The sequence below is a fragment of the Thalia democratica genome, chromosome 7, assembly GCF_965202585.1.
Source record: "Thalia democratica chromosome 7, ktThaDemo2.hap1.1, whole genome shotgun sequence".
NCBI classification, from domain to species: domain Eukaryota; kingdom Metazoa; phylum Chordata; class Thaliacea; order Salpida; family Salpidae; genus Thalia; species Thalia democratica.
The window spans coordinates 48,041,329-48,063,271 of NC_139171.1; the positions used below are offsets into that span (position 1 = coordinate 48,041,329).

General features: G+C 25.4%; 1 protein-coding gene across 2 annotated transcripts; it reads right to left on the reverse strand.

The window, feature by feature from the left end:
• Window positions 1–204: 204 nt before the first annotated feature.
• Window positions 205–15,135, reverse strand: LOC145840642 (uncharacterized). Of its 2 annotated transcripts, XM_082947961.1 has the most exons (14): window positions 14,991–15,135; window positions 13,559–13,638; window positions 13,178–13,284; window positions 12,416–12,492; window positions 11,952–11,978; window positions 9,510–9,761; window positions 6,869–7,112; window positions 6,499–6,670; window positions 6,297–6,396; window positions 5,580–5,680; window positions 4,350–4,399; window positions 2,960–3,060; window positions 827–955; window positions 205–587 (listed from the first exon to the last, which is right to left on the reverse strand). In XM_082947961.1, exons 1-14 carry the CDS (start codon window positions 15,094–15,096, stop codon window positions 475–477), a joined length of 1,659 nt encoding a protein of 552 aa, XP_082804087.1. In that variant the 5' UTR covers window positions 15,097–15,135; the 3' UTR covers window positions 205–474. The 2 variants fall into 2 exon arrangements, with proteins under 2 accessions (XP_082804087.1, XP_082804088.1); XM_082947962.1 differs by lacking the exon at window positions 11,952–11,978.
• Window positions 15,136–21,943: the final 6,808 nt, after the last annotated feature.

Below are 21,943 nucleotides of genomic sequence, written 5' to 3' on the forward strand. Positions count from 1 at the left end.
TTTTTTCAAAATAAAAGTATTTTTTGAGAAATAGTTAAAAAAAGCCTTAAAACTTATTATTTGTAATTATAGCTATTTTTAGTAAGTATAGATTTACTCTGTAATTTTTTTTTTTTCGCATTTTTTTACCATTATAACTTATTATTTTAACAAAAATAAGAATTCCTTATTAAAAAAATTCAAATTGGTTTTAAAGATGTGGCTTTAATTTTCCTTTATAAAAACAAAAATTTTCATAATTTGAATTGTCGTAATTTGAATATTCATGTAACCCATAAAAAGACAAAATACGTAATATAAGCAAAACATACCAAGAACGTACCTTTTATAAAATTTGAGAAAAAAATTTAAAACTTTGTTTGTTGTACTAATTTTTATAATCACCGAAACTAGAAATTATTTATCGAAAACTACCAAAAGAATAAAACTTTAAGAAAGTAAACTGTAATAAACAACCATAAATTAAGTAAATTTTTAAACCCAAAAACCCCCGTCGCCATCCTTCTTAGCAACGCTGTTGACAACTTCATCCATGGAGTTGTGCGACGGTGGTTTCAATATTCCGACTGGCTTGCTTGGAAGGTAATCTACAAAAAAAAATAATATTTTGTGTTTTTAAACTATAATTTTTTGATGATTTAAAAAAGGTTTCTAAAACTGTAAATAAAAATTCTAGATATGCACTACACTTATATTTTAATTTTGTACTATGTTTTTGATCTAAAAGCAATTCTAAACAAGATTTAAACAACTTAGATCAAGAGTCATATATTAGTTTTATAGTTCAATATACACCCGTTGTGCAAACTGTTAAAGCTCAAACTACCTTCCAGTTTATTATCATTGCTCGGCAAATCACTTCTTTTGATTCCGTTGTCGTGAACGAATTTCATCAGATTTTGCTGCCTCAGCTCACGCTCCAAAGAATCAAGAATCAGTGTTTTTTCTTCGCATTCTGTTCAAACAGATCATTGATAGGCTACTGATTTATAGAGAATGTACGCAAAATAAAATTGAAACTTTAGACTAACCTATGCCTTGATTAAAAAAAGAATCCCTAAGTTTTGTTAGTCGGCGCCTAATTGGGCTTTTAAACGGATGAAACGACAAATTTTATTAGTTTAGTTGTGTCAACATAGCATACAAATAATAGAACTTTTACTACATTTTTTCTGCTTATAAAATTTTGAACTATTTTATTAAATACGACATCAAAATAATTTGAGTTGTCGAACTTAAACTGTCATGTAATCGCTACAGAAATATTTAACATTTTACTTTTAAGAGTTCTACTTCACTCAATCCGAGCATTTAAATTAACTTAAACTACAGCAACTTTTAACTTGAGAGCAGACGTATTTTTAATATTAAAAACTATAAAGCAAAAAATTTAAGAAAGCTACTACCTTTAGTCTAATAACGTTTTTTCCAAAAGAATTTATTTTTTGCTTGAAAAATTTCTAAATTTAGTATTTCAAAGGTTTTCAAGAATTTGTATTGCAAGAGCATGAAATTTTTTCAATACTGTCTATTTTTAATAAAACTAGTTTTTAATACAGAAACAATTTTTTTGTTTAAAATGAAATTCACTTTTTAATAACGTACTAAAAACAAATACATTTTCAAATTTATTCTATAAAATTCACCAACTTTCAAGCATTTAATAAACTTTGTAAAACTGACTTTTTTTTTGCCAACATTGCAAAAAACTGACTAAGCCTGATTTGACCTGATGCGTAATCAACCTGAATTTTCAAAATTTAAAAAAATAGTAATTATTTAATAACTTAATTTTAGAGATTAACATTGGTTTTTAATATCACCTTTAGCTGCTTTGATTATGCCGGTGGTTCTCAACGACTTTTAAAAGCTCTGCAAACTATTTATTTAACAACTTAAAAAACTTTTTTGCTATAAAATACATTAAAAACTGAAAAAAAGTATTTTTGGAAAGTGAAGTAAGTAAAAATAACATTAAACTAAAAAAACTAAAATGATAAAAATATATATGTGAACAAATGAAGTCTTTAATTTAGAATATAGATAAGTTATACCTAATTACAACTATATTTTATTAAGTTTTTTATCGAATTTATGTACAATCAAAACTTTTAAGTAATTAAAAAAATACAAATATTTAAAAAAAATGTATGCTTTACTTAGCTAAGCGTATAAAGTACAATACTCTAATAAGCTTAAAAATTTACTTACAATACGTATTACAAATGCATTAGCGTATTTTATTAATTTGTATTAAAAGCTTTAATGCTCTTTACGAACAATGAAACTAAAAGTATAATAAAATTAAATAAGTTATATTGATAAAACTAAGTAATTTTCAATTTTAATAAACATATTTCAGTACATACTTATTAAAGTATAACAAGTTTACACAAGTTTATTATTTATGAACTATGCAATATACATTTTTTAAATTAAGAAAACAAAAACTAACTGCTTATAACTTTTATTCAAAGTTCTTAACGAAAGTAAAACTAACTCTATTTAAAGATTTTTTAAAATGTATAAGAATTCCTTTTTTTTTTTTTGCGTTACTTATTTTCTATTAAAAAAGCCAAAATAAAAGATTAGTTAAAAATTAAAAATAAATGTTTTTTTATTCTTTATATAAATTATAGCGAATTTAGTAACTTTATTTGGCTGTAAATAAAAAGCTTTAATAAGTAAAATTAAGTAGTTGCGAATAAAAAAGTTAAATGAGGTTTTAAGTCTTAGGCGCACTTTTTTATCCTTAAAAGTAATCGAAACTAATAAATTTTTTTATTGTATAATATTATATTAAACTATATAACTAATTATCATCAAGTACTACTTATAAAATTACACGTCTTTAAAAATTTTCTATTAAGTCCATTAGCTTAGAGTTTAATGCAAAAATAAAAGTATATCAAAACATAAACAAATTAAGCGGGTGTTTTTGATAAAAACTCAAAACAACCTTTTTCTGAACGCTGCAGTTCTTGCTGGGTGGTGTCTAAACTTTCCTTCATTCGATCGCATTCCAACTTTAATTTTTCCACTTCATTTAGAATGGCTTTTCTAAACATATGTAAATTATTCAGTTATTATTTATTTAAACATAAAAAATTGTTAATATATTATTTTGCTAAAGTTAAGTACAATCTAACATGATTAAAAAATTTTAAGCTTAGAGACTCTAAATATAAAGTCCAAAATTAAAATAATCTAAAAGAAACTATTGGAAAATATATTTGGATACCTTTTATTCAGTATTCCTTTCAAACTTGTCACTATAGTACACATTTGAAATTTTAATTTCTGGCACAAATTAATAAAAAAAAAAACTTGTTATGTTAATTCTAAGAAAAAACTTTCATTTAAAATAATTGTGTTTTTTAATGAAATATAATTTAAGTTTAAATATAGTTTATTAATATCTTAAAAACTGATAGCTTTAACTAGAAAAATTTATTAGTAATTTTAGTAAGTTAATTTGAAAGCCGCATTACTTATAGAATTATAAAATTGATACGTACATATTATTCAAAGTTAAGTATCAAAGAAAACATCATAAGTTTATTCATAATTAATATTTTTCATTAAGGAAGTTATTAAATCTTTAGGGAACTATTTTAATTAAGCTTTTTAAGTATTATATTAAGTGTTTTTTAAAGAAAATGATATGTTTTTGTTTTAAAAGCCAAAACATTATACCTAGCTAACCAAACAACACATTCAATGAGTTATGATAAACTTAATAACACAGTATTTTTCTAAATGTTTATAGAGTTTTGAATGTCACATAGATAAAAAAAAAATCATCAATTTTCAAAGTATTTTTTAAAACATTAATTTTTGATTTTTTAATTCTATTTTACTTAATAACTCTTATTTTTTTACTTCTATGAAGAAAAACAATAAAGGCTGTAGATAAAAATATATTTCAACTTATTGACTTTTTACTTAAATCAGGGTTTCCTAAACTTTTTTTCAAAAGGCCCCCTTTAAAGAAATCAAAAAAGCTATGGCCCCCTCCCACAAGACTACTCAAAAAACTACCATTAACAACACCTAGGTGCTTTTTTTTTGCTTATCATCTTGAACTCCAGAATATCTAGTGTAAGTTTCAAATTATGCTCATTACCCGATTTGCCCCCAAGGTGGCCACTTGGCCCACTTTAGGAAACCCTGCTTTAAAGTTTACTTCTTTTTCTAACTTTAAATCTTTCTAACTTTAAAACCTAATCTTATTTATACGTGATATTATTTAATTTGTATGTATGTAGTAATATATTTTTTAATCTTTTTTTAACATTTAAAAAATAAAGACATAAAGTGATCATTGAAAAACATAAATGAGTAAATACCTTTTTGACTCTACTCTGCTTTGCTGTAATCTTTTCTCTTCCGAAATTTCCTGTAGAAAGATGCACCAATTAGTATTATTTATTTACCATTTTTATAACAATATTCTTTGTAAAGAACTATTTGGAAATGTATAGTTCTAAAGACCCACACTCAATTTCATTTATTTATATACATACAAGAAAAAAATTAAATATATAAGTTTAATGAAGTTTGAAAAAGCTGAGTAAAAACGTCAGTAGACCTTGTTAAATACTTATTATTTTTAATGACTTATACAAAAAGGGAAAGCAATTCCAAAACAAAGTCGAACATAAATAAATTAAGCTTTTGACAAACTAATTACAATGAAAAACTTTAAGAATATGGTATTTATTAAATAAAAAATGAAATCCATAGAGTATTTCTTACTATGTTTGAAGTAAAAACTTATTAATTAATAATTTATGACACAAAAGATTGAGAAAATTTAAAAGAAGATATGTATATAATCAAAACGAGAAAAATCAAGTTTAAAAACTGTGATGAATAAATTTAAAATGTTTTTAACTTTGTTGAACCACAATTAAATTTATCTAAAATATTGTTAATTTCATTAAAGTAAAACAACTTTATTCTTGAATAATTTCGTCATATATCTTAGATTTATCAAAGGATAAAACTAAGACTGATTTATTCATTAGAAAATTATTATAAATAAAATTCTTTACAACATATCGGTGGGTGAAGATTACTTACTAAACTTTTCAAATAAAATTAATAACTTATGTTTAGACAAGAGTAGTTAATCTTATAAATTCCAAAACTGTAGATGTCATAATTTCTAAGAAACAACTTATTTGTATTCGTGCTACTGCTTTTGCTATATTAATTAAAAATTTATTTCGTTATAAACTGATAAAAGTTTAGAATATATTAAATTCTCATTTTAGTCAAATTTCATTAAAAAAAAGATCACAATATAGTAATATAATATTGTAATGAGTTTCTGATTGATCAAAGTTGTTTTTTTTTTCCTTGATAAACGATCAGGTTGACAACTCTTTTTTTAAAGTACACCTAGTACAATTAAAATAGCCTCTGAATAAGGTTAAAAAAAAAGATAATATTTAAAATGTTCAAACTGTTTACTACCTAAAAATGTTTACTATGTTTACGTTGGTAACAAATACGTTTGAACTAAGTAAAATTCATAAAATTAAGTCATAGACTGTGAAAAAATTTAAAGTTACCTGATTTAAACTAATCGCTTTGAATTTCATTTGGTCTATTTGATGGTTAAGTTCATCGGCATCATATTGAAATTTTTGTTTTTCCTCTGAAACTTTTACAACTGTAAAAATAATTATTTAAAAGACTTACTAATAAGATGCAAAAAAATCATCAGATAACCTTATAAAAAAATAATTTTTAGGTATAAGTAAACGTCAAAAACACACACTGGTGGTAGTGTTATTACTGCATGGAAATTTATTTTAATATATGATATTTGATCAACAAAGTTAAATTAGTACCAAAATAATAAAAATGAGTTTTTTAATTGTTAAATAACTTTTAGGTCAACTATTATTACTTAATGCTTAAAAAATCAACTTTTATAACTTAGATGCATAGACCAGCTTGATATGGTTAATATAATGAAATAAATAGATTTTTTCGGTAACAGTATTTCTATAGTCAATTGATATTACATGTTCTCCATTCTCACATTTTAAAAATGTCGAAAAAATCTCAAATTTGGTTTATATATTTTTTCATTTAAAGTCATTCTTTATCGAAAAAATAAACCGCAATTGAACTTTTTAGGTTGACAACTAAATTGTCACAGACACTTCAAGCAAAAAATATTCATTTGTCAAAAGAATAGTAGCAATTAATACAGACCTCTGATTAATTAAAAAATATATATATAACATTATAATGTTAAGTTTCGTTTAAAACAGTCTCACCTTCCATCTCATCGATATTCAGCCTGTCTAGCAATGCTTGTTCGGTTTTTATTGCAGCATCATTGTTTGATATCGTTTGTTCTAACAAATATACCTCCGTCTACAAAACAAACAAAACGATTACTTCATCACATGTTAAATTTGAGGTTAAACAGCAGTTTTACAATAAACAAAACAAATATTATAGTTTTAGTACTCAAACCTCCACATTGGAAACTTTGACATCGCGCGGCAAATCAGTTTTGTTTTTCCACAGCGAAACGTAGTAGTTGAGGTCTTTTTCTATGGTCCTGCCGGTTTTAATGAACTCATCCAGAGTTTTAAGCTGCTCCTTGACGAGATTTTTGTACTTTATAATCGTTTCCATTTCTTTCCTATCGTTTACACAAACATTTAAAACTAACTTACATGAAATATTTTTACGAAAAAAAAAGTAAAATCAACTTCTTCTTTGTTGTCTATCAATAAGTTTGTCCTGAGTCAATTGATGCAAACATCTCCCTACAGACTGTCTGCATCCGTTGGCAGCAGGCATAAAAACCCCTACATCGAAACAAATACTTTCCACCAACCTGTTGCCTCCGTGAGCCGACAGCGGCCTCTTCGGTTGATGCCTCTGGAGGGACGACGTGCTTCCGGGTGCAGGAGTTCGCGACCTGGCCTGCCGCCGCAACGACGCCGCCGTGTACTGCGCCACCTCGCTGCTCTCGCTCGCTTCCCTGCGCCTCCTCGCAGGACGTTGTTGGGATGAACCGTCGGCGGTCGAGGGATCCGCGCGTGACTTGGAAGAGGATCTGCTCCTCGAAGAGGTTTTTCCTGGAATGAAAATGTTGTTTGTTTTGGTGGTGCATCGTGTAAACGAAACAACTTTTGAGTAACTTAAAATGTTTGCTCTATTTTTATCTTTCCTTTTAAAAACTGTTTGATGTTGCAAATTTATAATTTTCTTATATATTTATGTTATATTTAATAAATTTAACTGATGATGGCATTGATTGGGATTGAGGTGCTTGAATTCACGGTTGCCATAACTTAGTTTATATGTAAACCTTGTAATTGTATTTATAATTTAGTACTTTTCGATTTTCATGCATTCAATTTTAAGAAACTAAGCGCACAAAAGTAAATAAAAGTTAATCCTCAATATTGAAGATAGTCTTAGTTCCTGCTTGAAAATAAACTCAGTTGTGCAGGGTTGCCACAGATCAAGCTAAAAAAAAATTCTTTACTTTTGCTGAATTTTCTTTATCAAACTCTTAATTAATACAAATTCAAAAATACATAACCAAAGACTTGAAAATATGTTAAGTTTTCTATTTTATTTTTATACAGGTTAAAATGACAGTTGTTTTGCGAAAGAACTTTTTATTGAAAACAACATTTGCAAAATTCAGCTTTTAGTGATGATAAACTTTCTTATTAAGAGCATGTTTATATCAAATTACATTATTTTTTCTGAGTTTGTGGCAACCCTGATTGTGGCAATACGCTCATCGCCAGAATGGCAACTATAAACTAACATAATTTTGATTACAATATTGAAGTTAATACTTTGTTGAACTTAAGTATATATAATTTTCGACCACGTTAGTCAGTATTTTAATTGTGGTTAGAATTGCTGTAATAACAATAACTATGACTAACTTATAATTTAAGCATTTAACTAAGTAATAAAATGTAACATAGTTATAATAGTTTGAAAAAATAAAGCAACCGTTTAACCAGCAATATACAAGTGTAACATTACTATACTAGTTAACTAAGTCGAGCATAAAATTAGTCAATCTAAGTTAAACGAAGGAAACAACATAGTCGAATAAACAAACTTATTTTGTTTGCACACTTCTGTTTTTAGGCTTTAGATGTAAATTGCCTCTAGAGTTAAAGATCTATAAATTTAAGGTGTTGCGTGGTATTTTTTTTAGGTGGTGGAGAAAATAAAACAAAAATTGCCTAGTTGCTCGTGCTTAAGTTGCCTCTGCTCGTGTTGCTTCGGCTCAAGTTGTTACTGCTCGAGTCGCCTCAGCTCGAGTTGCTCCTGCTCAAATCGCCTATGCTCTGCTTATCTTTAATTTCTTTTTTTGTTTACAATAGCTTGTAGAATGATACTTAAGCCTGTACTGTTTTAGGGAATTTTCAACTTAGCTTACTTACCGCAAGATATTGATTTTGCGGTAATTCTTGAAGAAATTTTGCTTTTTTAACTTAATTTGCGGCAGACAGCTAAGAGTTTGCGGCAGTGTTGTGAGCAAAATGGTCGTTGTCTAAATTGGATTTTTATAAGAGATTTTGTTCTAAAAAACAAATAAAACGTTTTCTTACAAAATTTTACCGTACAACACCCCACGCGACGCCCCTGGTATGTATTTTAAACAAATAAACTGTTCCAGATTATTAGTAAAGATAAACTACCCATTCTGAACGCCAACAATGTAATCTATAAATGTGTATTTTTTTGTAAGCATGGATACATGGGTAACACCAGCAACAGTCTACTCAACATAAATAATCAACATCTACCAAAGAGTTTATTAATTTAGAATTAGGGTATCTAACAAGGAAAAGGAAGTTAATAAAGTACAGAAATTAAACAGTGGTTCAGCTATTGAACAACACTTAATGAATATCGAAATACTTTGTAAACTATCATGTGGATAACTTTAAAATAATATCAAGAGCTCGTATTGATTTTTATCTAAAAACTCTAGAGGCAATTTACATCTAAAGCCTAAAAACAGAAGTGTGCAAACAAAATAAGTTTGTCTATTCGACTATGTTGTTTACTTCGTTTAGCTTAGATTGACTAATTTTATGCTCGACTTAGTTAATTAGTATAGTTGTGTTACATTTGTATATTACTGATTAAACGGTTGCTTTAATTTTCAAATTATTATAACTATGTTATATTTTATTACTTTGTTAAATGCTCAAATTATAAGTTTGTCATATTTATTGTTATTACAGAAATTTTAACCACAAATTGAAATTAAATACTGATGAGCATCGTCGAAAAGTACTTATATTTGTATTTATGTTTAATAAAATATTACTATTTGTGTATAATCATAATGGATAAACCATTGTTTCAATATTGAAGTTGCAAACACATTATAAAGCTATCTTTAGATGTCACGAAAAACACATATATAATTACACATAGCTGAGCTTTAGCAACTTTTTTCCTCTCTTTACTTAGCACATAAACCAGCAAACCTAAACTGGAAGTGCTCGAGTACTCCTGCGCGCCTGCGTTATGACCACTGCTGGATTTTTGCGGTGCAACAGGCAAACTGGAGCTGCTCGTGTTGGTCGGAACTTGCTGCCTGTGAAACTGCCTCGCCTGGTCCGCAACTCTTCTGTTCAGAGAGTTGTGCTTGTTAGAGGAAACGGCCATGGCGGAAGACGGCCTCATGCGGCTGTTTGACCGAATGTCAGACAACGAGTTGTTGTTGTTTTGGTTGAGATCTGTGAAAAACAGGCTTGTGAAAGATGTCACCGATAGCTGTGACATATTTATTTTCTTGAATGGTATCTGATCAGAATCAAATAATTGGTAGAATTTTCTAAAAAATCACAGTATATCTTAATATTTATCAAACATCTATTTTAACATTTTGAAATAGTCTAGAGAAAAATAACCTAATGTATGGATTACAAATTAGTACATTTTTGATGAAGTTGCGCACACACAATGTTTAAAGGTAGACAAACTAAAAACTTAAAACAGCCAACGTGCAATGCTTTAAATAACTTGCAATGTTAGTAAAGCACCAATGCGTTTTTTAGTAAAAACTAATGATACATGACATTTACCAATTAGTGAATAATTTTACAGTAAATGAATTGTTTGCAAAATAAATTATTCTAAAAAAATAGCCAATCTATTTTCTTGAAAAAATACTTAAACAAAATATTATGGTAACTGTGTAAGAAATAGTGACTAAATTTACTTATTAAAACATTAACTTAGTTATATTAGGACAATATAAAAGTATCAAACTTTAATTATAAATGGTTTTATCAATGAAAAATAAGTACATTTCACTTCACAACCTTCTTTTTTAACCTTAGAATTAACTGATTAAAATAAAAATAAAAAATAAAAATATTAACTTTGTCATTTATAAAAACAGCTTTTGTTATTAGAGCTTTATCAAAGTTAAATTTACTATTATTTAAACTATCATTCAGAGTATTGATTCTACTTAGGAAAAAAATCTAGCTATTTTATGAACAAAGATAGTAACTGTAATGAAGATTTGTTAATGATTTAGTGTGATTATATTTGTAAACTTAACTTTTTAAATTAGCTCATTTGATAAGTTGATGTACTTTTATACAGATTATAATTTTTACATTTAAATGAGCAACATCCACCTTTGGCTTTTGTGTCGTTAATAAAACTGATGTAATGACATTAAAAAAGTATTTAACAAACTTTAACATAATTAATTTATTACTTTTCAATGAGTTTCTTTCTTTTAAAAAGAATCAAAAAAATAATATTTAGACAGCCTATTTCAATAACGCATTTTTATGATTATGAAATAATTCTTTTGATAAAGAAAGCTAAAAAAACATTTTTATAAATTTCTTTAAGAATATGTGCATTCGTTTCTGTATCACATTAATGTAGATTACGCAGCTGCTTTTATAGTAAATAAATTTATACATTACATGAATTTAATTTACGTTATACTTTTGATAAATATGTTAGTTTTTTTAGTACATTTGTAACAGGTAAGTTTAAATGCTTTAACATGCAAAAATACACACTTGATAATTTTTTTATTATTCAATGTTGTGACTTAATTAAAGTTTACTGCAGCATACAACATTTTTAAAACTCCCAAATTTCTAAGGTTAAAACAAAATCAGTTAGTGTTTTAAAAACAAACAAAGTGTATATTATTATCTATTTATACTAATTTCATTTTTTGTAATAAGGCTATTAGTTTTTAAAACGTTAAAAAATCATTAATTGTTAATAAACATTTAGTTTTTTCAAGTAAAAAACTTAGTTTTGATTTATTATAAAGGTTGACGTTTGGTTTATTAAAGAAGTGTTAAGCTTTTAAAAGTACTAAGAATTATACAACATTTAAATAAATAGTTGTGCGAACTAATGTATAATTAGATAAAAATTAAACCTAATAAAACCATTAAATTCTTATTTGGTTTCAGAAGTTCAATTATTTCATAAATTTTGTGTATTTATTTGAAATACAGATAAATTTTTTTAGCTTACTTGCTGTAAACATTAACATTTTTTTTAAAATATAGTCTGTTATCTTAGAAATCCATTTTTTGAAAGTAAATATTATGTGTAAAAAGATGAACAAAAACTAATGCAAATTTAAAAAACAACATTATTTTTACTAATGATTTAAAGCTGTATTACAAAAATTTACCTTTTTTTTATAACTTAACTTTTTGTAACTCAATTCATAATATACTTAAGTAGCGTACTAAAAACAACTTTTTACAAATGATTAGAAAATTGATTTATTTTAATTTGAAACGATACAAAACTAAAAGTACTTTTTAAATTTACGTTAGTTACTTGCGCAATATTTTTTTTTAAAATCAACACTACTACTTTTTGACTTATTTTCAAATACCTATGCAGAGATTAGCTTGAAAACACAAACTAACCTATGTTTCGATTCTCTGTAATAACGCCTGTAGTTTTAATTAATTTCATAGTTAATTTAATATAAATATACATAGTTTAACTCTAATTAAAAACTGATAAACTTTTTAGACAATTCAGAGACATACAATCATCATTAACTTAGGGGTCGGTACGTCAAAAAAGGAACGTTTTTTATGTGCTTTAAAAAAATATTTAAAGATATTTTTTTTGAACAAAAAAAATTTAGGCGATAGACCATCTTTTAGAGATAACATCAAAATTTAATTTTTGTTTTTTGAGAATATTAATAAATTAAACTAGTTGAAAAAAAAATTAATGCGGCCCGCGAGCCGCAGTTTGCCGACCCCTGACTTAGTACATAGTTTGGCGTGTTCATATAAAAAAATCACAGCACTTAAAACTATAAAGATCAAGTTTAGGTTGTTCATTAAAAACTATATTAACAAATAAAACTACAGCATACCTTGGATAGCTTTGTCAAACTTTGAAGTATTAAGTTTTTGCTTTGATTTTTTCTTTAACTTGGGTGGCAAACTTTTTCTAAAGAAAAATTAAACTAAAGAAGGTAAAAACATTGAAAATTAATTAGTTACTTTTACTTTTTTAATGTAAGAGAATAGCCTTAAAAACTTTTAATTATAAATTTAATACTTACTGTGGTTTTAAATATAAGACATTAACCTGTAACACCACAAAATTAAGCAAATTAAACTTTTAGCCTTTAAACAACAATTATAGTTATTTTAGTGCAAAATAAAACACTGAAAGTTCAAACAAAAATATTGAGAATAATATAAAATATACATCAATAAAATTATAAATTTACTTTATATATATACTGTTTATTGAACGACAAAAAAAAGAGCTAAAAATGTTTGGTCCTTGGACCTGGTGTACTAAAAAATTTTTAGGTTTTTGAGTCGCACACCACGGATACCTATTAATGTCTTGGCAAGGACAGTAGTTATAAGTAGTTGACAATCTGGTATTGTTGTCATTAATAATCAAATGTAACATATAACAACATATACATGTAAATTATGTACCACAACCTTATGATTTTCTATACATTACATACAAAAAAAACCTGAAATTCAATATACACCAAAAAAAAGCTACTTACTTTTTAAACATCTAAACTATAAGAAGTTCTAATTATTAAAGAACTGTATAGACATTTTCAGTGTATATAATTAGAACTATAAATAAATAATGCATTTTTTACCTCTGTGGAGACTGTTTAATAGAATCTGACATCAAATTTTCCTTCTCAGATTTAACCTCTTCTATTTTTAGTATATACTTAGATTTAGAATCCTTTTTCTTATGATACTACAATTTAAAAAAAGTTTTGAATGACTTGTTTTAAACGACTTTTGTATAACAAGTTATAAAAAATCACTAACAACTATTTAGCTGTCTTTCAGTTTTATAAAAATGCTTTTTTTTTAAATAATATAAAAATGCTTTAAATGAAAAAACAATTAAATACATGAAATGTTAACAGAATATCTGTATTTTATTTGTTATGAGTTAACTGTATAAAATAATACTGTTTAGCTGATATATAGCTGTGTACAAAATTAAACGTGCAATTTAAACTCACATCCCACACTAGACGATCTGGGTGCAACAAGATCTCATTTGAACCGTGTTTCTTTATCAAAAACATTTTTCCACAAACTTCTGGAAAAAGTAATTAAGTTATAAACTGGATTATTATATAAAATTATTCAAATCACAAGCTAGTATTATTTTTCTTGCAACTTATACAAAAACAGAAAAAACAAAAAACTCAAACAAAAACAGTTTTAGTAGTAACAATTATATATTGTTATGTATTAGATTACAATATGTTCTATAGTAGCAAACTGTTCATAATTAAATTGTCAAAACAATAAAAATTTTAGATCTTTTGTAACCTGAAGAGGATTTTATAGAACTACTTACTCTTTTAATATAGCATAAGTTAGGCTTGCTTTTCCAAAAAAGCCAGCCTGAGCAACCAAAAACGAGTATGAGATCCTTAAAAATATCTAAATTTTCAAAAAGAGTTAACTGTTAAATCAACAGGGTTGTTAAAGGCTTTTTTATCTTTTTCCGGGTTTCCTAAATATCATCCAAAACTATTTTTTTATTATAAAATTAAACTTAAGGTAAAACAAAACTGTCTCAAATAGTATAACAATATTGAAAAGTAAGCTATATCAAATGTGTCTTTTTGTGAAAAAAATTTAAATGATACAGAAAATGATTTTTTGTATCTGATTTAACTTTGTTACTTTACATGTGAAAATAGTTTAAAAATTTTGGTTTTTACAGCTTTTTTAGTGATTTTTGTTTCCATATTTTTCCAGGATTCCAGGTTTTTTGGCAACCCTAAATCAAGTTTTTATACTCAAATAAATAAAAATAATAACAAAAATACTCAATATTCAGAGAAGGCATAAACTTTAAGGAAAACAAATTCGAGTGAGATTTAGGAAAAATCCAAACTAGCATGAATAAAAAAAAAATTTAAATAGACTGAGTCAGACTGTTATTTAATTACCTAAAAATTTTCAGGCTAGCCTGAATTTGTGTCAACCCTGATAAGTTAATCATTTATACAACTGTTTAATATATTAGTACTTTAAATTAATAACAAACTCGTTGAAAAAAAAAAATATATAACTTTAAAATAGACTAATAGTTAAAACATGATTATAAACTCTGCAAGCTTTTAACAAAACAATTACTTTAAAACTAAAAGTATATTTTAATACATTTTTTTAATGAGCAAATCATGTACCAAAATTAAATAAATAGTCAAAAGTTTGTGCTTAAGAAATTCAAAAAAAATTAAATAAAGTTAACAAAAATTACGCAAACTAATTTCTTTCATACATTTAAATGTTTAAAAATTAAATTGAAAAACAAAAAAAAATATTCACCTTAACAACTTGGGCTTTCAACTAAATAAAATTTTATATATAAAAATCAAGTATTAGAAAATTTAAGTAAAGTTAGTTCTAAAGTACTGCTTACATAAAACTAACTTGTTTGCATACACAAAGCATTAATCAACTCTCTCACAGTTGTGTCTTTGGTCAACCCTTCGACCTGCTTGTCAGCATCTTTGACTCTTACTCGTATCTTATCCATCCAAATTTTTAATTAAAATTAGAAAAAAACTATCATGTATATTAGGTCTAAAGTGAGATCTTGTACTAATTTATAAAATTTAATTTAATTTTGTTTAATACTTATATTTAAATCAGTTAACTAATATGTATTGAAAAAAAAAAGTCTCATCAATAAAACTTATAGTAATTTTATATAAAGATTTCTAAAATAATTCTTTTGGAGACTTCTGTAAGTGTAAACAACTAGAAGCTTACTTAAGTAAAAGTATTATTTTACAAAATAAAATCAAACTGAAACTTTAAAGAGACTGTATACTTGAACAAAATGAATACAGTTATATAATAAAGAACAGAGACTTGGTATGTGTTAAATGACTTTTTGGTAACATATCTTATTTAAAAATGTTACGATTAATTTTAAAAATAAACCAACAATTATTTTACAAGTATTTTTACAGTGATTTTATAACAACAAAAGCAATTTTTCTGAATTTTGCAGAGTCAATTAATTGAATAATATCATGTATTTGTTTAATAGGTAAAGTAGTTTATGTGCAAAATCTTTATTATGAAATTAAAAGTAGTTAATACACAATAAAAAATAGAAAATAATTACAAAAGACTTGCTAAACTTATGGTAAGGTAGAATCTAAAATACTTTAGAGTAGATCATATTTATATGACTTGAATTCAGACCATAGGGGAGTAAGCCATGATTTTTACAAATTGATATTATTTTATAGAGTTTTTACTAAGCTTCAAGTTGCTTTTTACCAATTTAAAAAAGTTGATATGTGTTAATAATTTGAGATATGACAAAAAATATCCTAAAATAGTACGCTTAAGCTATTATCACATAACAAAATTAAAAAAAAAAGTATATGTTAATAAAATCTAAAAATTATTATGGCCCTAAAATTACATTTTATCTAGCTAGGGTACAAAATGTAGCATTAAACACCCAATATACCCATATACTTGAGACAACAAAGGAATCTTAGAGTATTTCCATATGGACTGAGAGAAATTTTAACAGAAAATTAAGAACATAATATAAACATAAATATCTTACATGAGGCCATGTTTCAAAACAATGCTTATTACTAATTCAATTAAAGCTATTAAGTAGTTGTTTTTACAGGGTTAGGACTGCATTGATCTATTGTTGGTTCCAGTAATTTCTACTAGAATATTATCTTGTTATTTTAAATAATATTTATTTAATTATAAAAAAATTACCTAAACTTATAGTCTATTTGTAAATACCTTATTTTTCTGCTGGCATACTTATAGTTCACTGCATTTATCAAAGAAATAAATATTTGTGTTCACGGTAGGCTATTTCGTTATCTACATGGAAGCAAAGGGTTAAAAAGGAGAAAATGTTTAATTTTTTTTTGTTTTCAATTATTTTTTTTTCTTTGAAATAAAAAACTAGTAAAAAAAGAGTGGAATTTAGCTAAATATCAAGGATCTTTATCAACACAAAATCTATTTACATTAGTTGTGAGTCATCACAATCTATTTTTTTTAAAAACAGTATATACCAGCAATTACTTAACTTGAAAATCGTCCAAATATTAAACGTGAAAAAGATGAAGCAACCTTTTAAATTGTTATGGATACACAAACTCACTTTCAAAATTTAGTTTTTCAACAGTTTCAGTATATTAATTGACTCTTTAAACAATCAATAAAAAAAACTACTGTTATTTTAGATACTTTTATATAAAACTCAAAATGTTTTGCAGGTTTTAAAAGATAACAAGATGACTAACGTTATTTTAATTCCTTTCATGCTTTCTAATTTATATTTAGGTTTTTTTCAGTTTTTTTTTTTTCATTTTTAATACAAAATTAACATAAGATAAAAGTAGTGTTATATTCAATGTGTTTTATCCCATTGGAATCTGTATTAGCTTTTTCTTTAAAGCTCATATGATAAAAATGTTTAATATAAGTTACATTGTAACAAAGTCATAATACCTAGTTATAGTTCAAGTTAAGTTAATTTTGAACAAGTACACTCACTTGATCAAGAGAGTGTTAAGGGAGCAATATTGCCCTCTCTGGGAAAACATTGATTTTGTTTGAAAATTGGTTGGGCATTAAGAAATATTGCTAATATAAAAGCAATATCTTTTTGGAAAATCATGCGCTACATGCTTTATTTTAAAACATTTTTGATGACTTTTTAAAACTTTTTTGTATAAAAAAATATCATATTTTAGTATTAAATCATATAAAGCTAAGATAAGTTAGTTCTTTTAGTACAGTAACAAAGTAATTTAACTAGAAATAATATACAATACAAACAATAGTAATAATAGCTTACTAAGATTTTTGATATAATTTTTACTCATTTGTATAGTAAACTAGCAGTTTTATATGCTGATTATAACAACTACTGTTGTTCTTATATAATATTAGATTGGTTTTACCATAGATTTATAAAAGATTTCTACAAATTTGGAAGATATATTAGCTAATCAAACAACAAAAAAAAACTCAAAATATTTGGTCCTAGGACTTGATTGCACAAACGGTTATTGAGTTGCACATCTCTTGGATACTTTTTAATGTCTTGTCCAGGACATTGGTTTATAAAAATATCCATATTTTATATAGCAATATCAACAAATTGGTTTAAAGCAATAGCATATATTGGTTTAGAGCATTTTAAATTAAAACTTGTTTTATTTAGCTTCTGTGAAAATGTTTAAAAAAAGATATTTCAAAGTTTAATAGTACTTTTTTAGTTTATTGTTTCAGTTTAAAGGTAGTCTTTTTATTCCTTAGCTTTAGGGACAGGGCAGCCCACAAAGCCTAAAAGTGCTGCCAATGAGCACATTATTTGTGTTTGTTAATTTTGACAAACTATCTGTCCTGGACATGACTTTTGGCTGTATCGTGTGTATGACTCGATAACTGAAAGGTTTTTTGTACACCAGGTCCTTGGACCAAATATTTGAGCGTTTTTTGTTCAATAAAATATTTTTTATTTTTTAAGGTAAAACTGACAAGCAAACATGCAAATTTAGCAAACTAAGGAAAATTAAAAAAAACTTACACTGGATATTTTAAGGTTTAAAATAGAGGGCAAGAAACAAATAAAAATCTCAGATACATTAAAGATACTTAGATATATTTAAAGAAATTTTGGTTATGGTTAATTTTAGGTGAGCACCAATATCAAGTTGAAATTATAATACATTTGATGTATTATTTGATCATTATTTCAGGCTAAAAATTTATCTTTTATAAATACGTAATATAAAATAAAACTTATAAATCGTAAACTAATAAACTTCAGTTTTTAATTGCTTTTATTTTACAATATAAAGTGATTATATCAATACAATAATTTATGTTGATTATGATACTGTAAAATAAAATTGATTAGATGCTTTAGTTTGTAATATATTAATTTAGTTCTTTCTTTGTACTTATATAGCTTGTTTAAAACAAAGTATCGTTTTTTAGTCAAAAACTATGGTCAAATAAGACATTGAATGTATTATATTTTCAGTTTGATATGTGCTCACCTAAACTTAACCATAACCAAATTTTTTTAACTTACACCAGATGTTTAGACTCTAATAACGAGTTAAAATTTAAACTTCAACTTGGCTTGTGAATATTCTTTATTAAAAATTTTAGCACAAAAAAAAGGAGTGGAAATCTGAAGTTCCCCCTTCTAATAGTACACTTTACACACAACACATTCTAACTAACATAGGGAGTGGCAACATTATATTTTGCTAGATTTTAAACATATTTATAGTAGGACATAAGTTATTTTTATTTAAAGTGTTTAAATAATTAAACAAACTTTTAACAAAACACAAACTTTGGTGTTTACAACCATTTATTGTACAATTATTTAAAAATAGTTTTGTAGTATTTAATTATAAACTTCACAAGTATTTTGTTTTGCACAAAAGTAACACTAACATGCGGTAAATTTTATTTTTTTCAGTGACCAGGGCTTAGTTTAAAACACAACGATTGTTAATATACTACTATCGGTATATCCTATAGAATAATAATGACAGAGATAAGTTTTTTTTTTTAAGAAAATGAACTAAACTAAGTAAAAAACTTAAAAAATAAAAACTCCGAAAATGATTCAAGCCATGTATTACTAAAAATATGGTAACTAGGGCTAGGGGCGTATCAAGTTTTTTTTTGATCGTATTAACACTTTTTTTTGATCGAAAACATAATATTTTTCGTATTAGCTTTTAATATCACATTCTATAAAATTACTTAAATGTCAACTATTATATTTAAAAGACCGTCTAATTATTTTTTTCATATATTTTATGTTCCTTTCCTAACTTGTTTGAAACATAACAAACAAACGGTTTTCAGAAATATATACATATATACCAACGGAGATCCCTTAAAAAGTATGGAATATTTAATCTCTTAAGTTTTCTTTTGAGGTTTGAAAAAAAGTATATTTAAAAGTCAGTCTAATTTGCATGTTTGTTGGGTCAGCAAATTTTTTAGAGTTTTGTACTTTATTTATTTATACCTTTATCCTTTACCCACCTCACCCAAACATATCATTAACTAATCAAAAAATTAAGTATTAATAACTAAAATTAAAATTAGCATTATACAAATATTTTTTGCTGACTCAACAAAGATGAAAATCAGACTGACTTTAAGTATACTAGTCAGGTTTAAGCAATAAAAAAGGACAAAAAGTAGTTTTTTTTTTCAAAAATAACTTAAAAAAAGTTTGAATCACTAAGGAAACTTATCAACAATAAATAACAAACACCTCTTTTAAACTACAAAAACCTAATAAAAATATTGTTATGTAAAAATTTTTTAAATATTTTTCTTTGCAAATTGAATTTATTTTTTTAAACACAATAAAATTAATTCTATGCAAAAAGCTCTTTGAATTGCCTCTCGCGAACTAGTACTAACTTCGGGGTGAACGAGTATTCAAGTTCTGACAGTTCAAATCACGACAGTTAACACTCGGACAACACAACTCAAACTTCGTCAATTTAAATTCCTACAACTCCTATTTCGAAAACTTAACTCCAACAAAAAAAAAATGGACAATTCAAATGCCGACAATTCAGTTAACTTAACATACAAAAATTCAAACTCTGACAATTCAAATTCTTCCAATAAAAATTGCAAAAGTGAAATAAAAAAATATTTTAGATTTACAATTTTTTGTCATGAAATGTTGGTTTTTAGATCTGACATATTAAGTATTGAACTAACTTTTTTCTAAATTATCTTAAAGAAATAAGTTTTGCTTAAGAAATAAAAATAGTTGTTAGAAGTAAAATCATAAAATAAAAATAAGTTATTGTTTGCAATATAATAATAAACTTCTTAATAGATTTTATTGACATAAAAAATTGAAGTTTTATATCAGTTTATAAATATAGAAAATTGGTTTAATATAAAAACTTTGGGGATATCTGATACAATTTTTAATATACTTGCGTTGATTTCAATTAAACGTGTATGTTGTTTATTGAACGAAAAACAAAAAGCGCTCAAATATTTGGTCCAAGGACCTGGTGTACAAAAAACCTTTCGGTAATTGAGTCATACACCAGGATACAGTTTAAAGTCATGTCCAGGACAATTACTAATAAAACAGTCAGTTAAACAAAATAAAAAAATGAAAGAAAATAAAGTTAAACGAAAACTAACTTATTTTTGTGTTTAATAATGTGCTATGAATTTTGTTTAATAACATAAGAACAAAAAAAAATGTATGTATTACTTTAAATTAACTTTTATAACGAGATAAACAACACTTATAGCAAACGTGTGGATATTTGAATTATAGGTTACAACCTCTAAAAAAAAATAAAATGTAATACGCTTAAAGTTTTTACATAAAAAAAAAAAAGTATTTTGAGCTAAAAAATTGATTTTTATTTTATTTGATAATTTATGTTGAAAAATAAAAATATTTTACATATGAATACTTAAATAAACTATTGTAAAAATTTTAAAGAATTTTAAAGAAGTAATTTTTACAATAACTAAACTTAACTTTTATAAATGAAAATAAGTATATACATAAAATTATAAGCAAGAATTGTTATAATAGTTTTGTTGCTTACTTAAAAACCTATGATAAATATGTAACATCTTTTTTAAAATGATTTTAAACAACATACAATTTTTATACTATGTATAGAACTTATCATTAGCATAGACTTTTTAAGGAGTAAATTTGAATTTATATAAGTATTGTTCTAAACTCTTTTAAATGATTATAATAACTAGATATTTGTTATAACGAAATTTAATGTACTTTTATTTCAAGTAGCAGTATTTTAATTATCGGACTTAAAATTGTCAGAGTTTGACTTGTTAGAATTTTAAATTTCCGAACTAGAATTATCAGAATTTGAAATGTCCCAATTTAAATTATCAAAAATTGAGTAATTTAAATTTGAGTTGTCGAAATTCGAGTTGTTGAAATTTGAGTTGTTGAAATTTGAGTCGACGAAATTTGAATTGTTGTAGTTTAAATTGTCCGAGTTTGAGTTGTCAAAATTTGAATCGTTGGAATTTGGATTTTCGGAAGTTGTATTATCGAAGAAAGAATTGTCAGAATTTGAGTTATCCGAATTTGAGTTGTCGGAGCTGAAATTGTCGAAATTTGAGTTGTCAGAATTTGAATTGTTGGTGTTTGAATAGACCGGATTCTAATAGTCATCTAACTCCAATTTTGTTGTGAGCGTAGTTTTTTCTTTATTTGGTTTAAAACTCCAAGTACGCTAAAACCGTTGTTTTAATGACTAATAACTTTTTATAAATTTCATTATAGATTGGCAAACTGCAGTCTATGAAGGTTAAATATGCGGCTG

Coding starts and splice junctions, on each gene's coding strand:
- LOC145840642 (XM_082947961.1), bottom strand. CDS start 15,096: ATGGATAAGATACGAGTAAGAGTCAAAGATGCTGACAAGCAGGTCGAA. Junction 4,400..5,579: donor AAGCGATTAGTTTAAATCAG/GTAACTTTAAAT, acceptor ATCTTTCTACAG/GAAATTTCGGAAGAGAAAAG. Junction 3,061..4,349: donor AGCAGAGTAGAGTCAAAAAG/GTATTTACTCAT, acceptor ACATATGTTTAG/AAAAGCCATTCTAAATGAAG.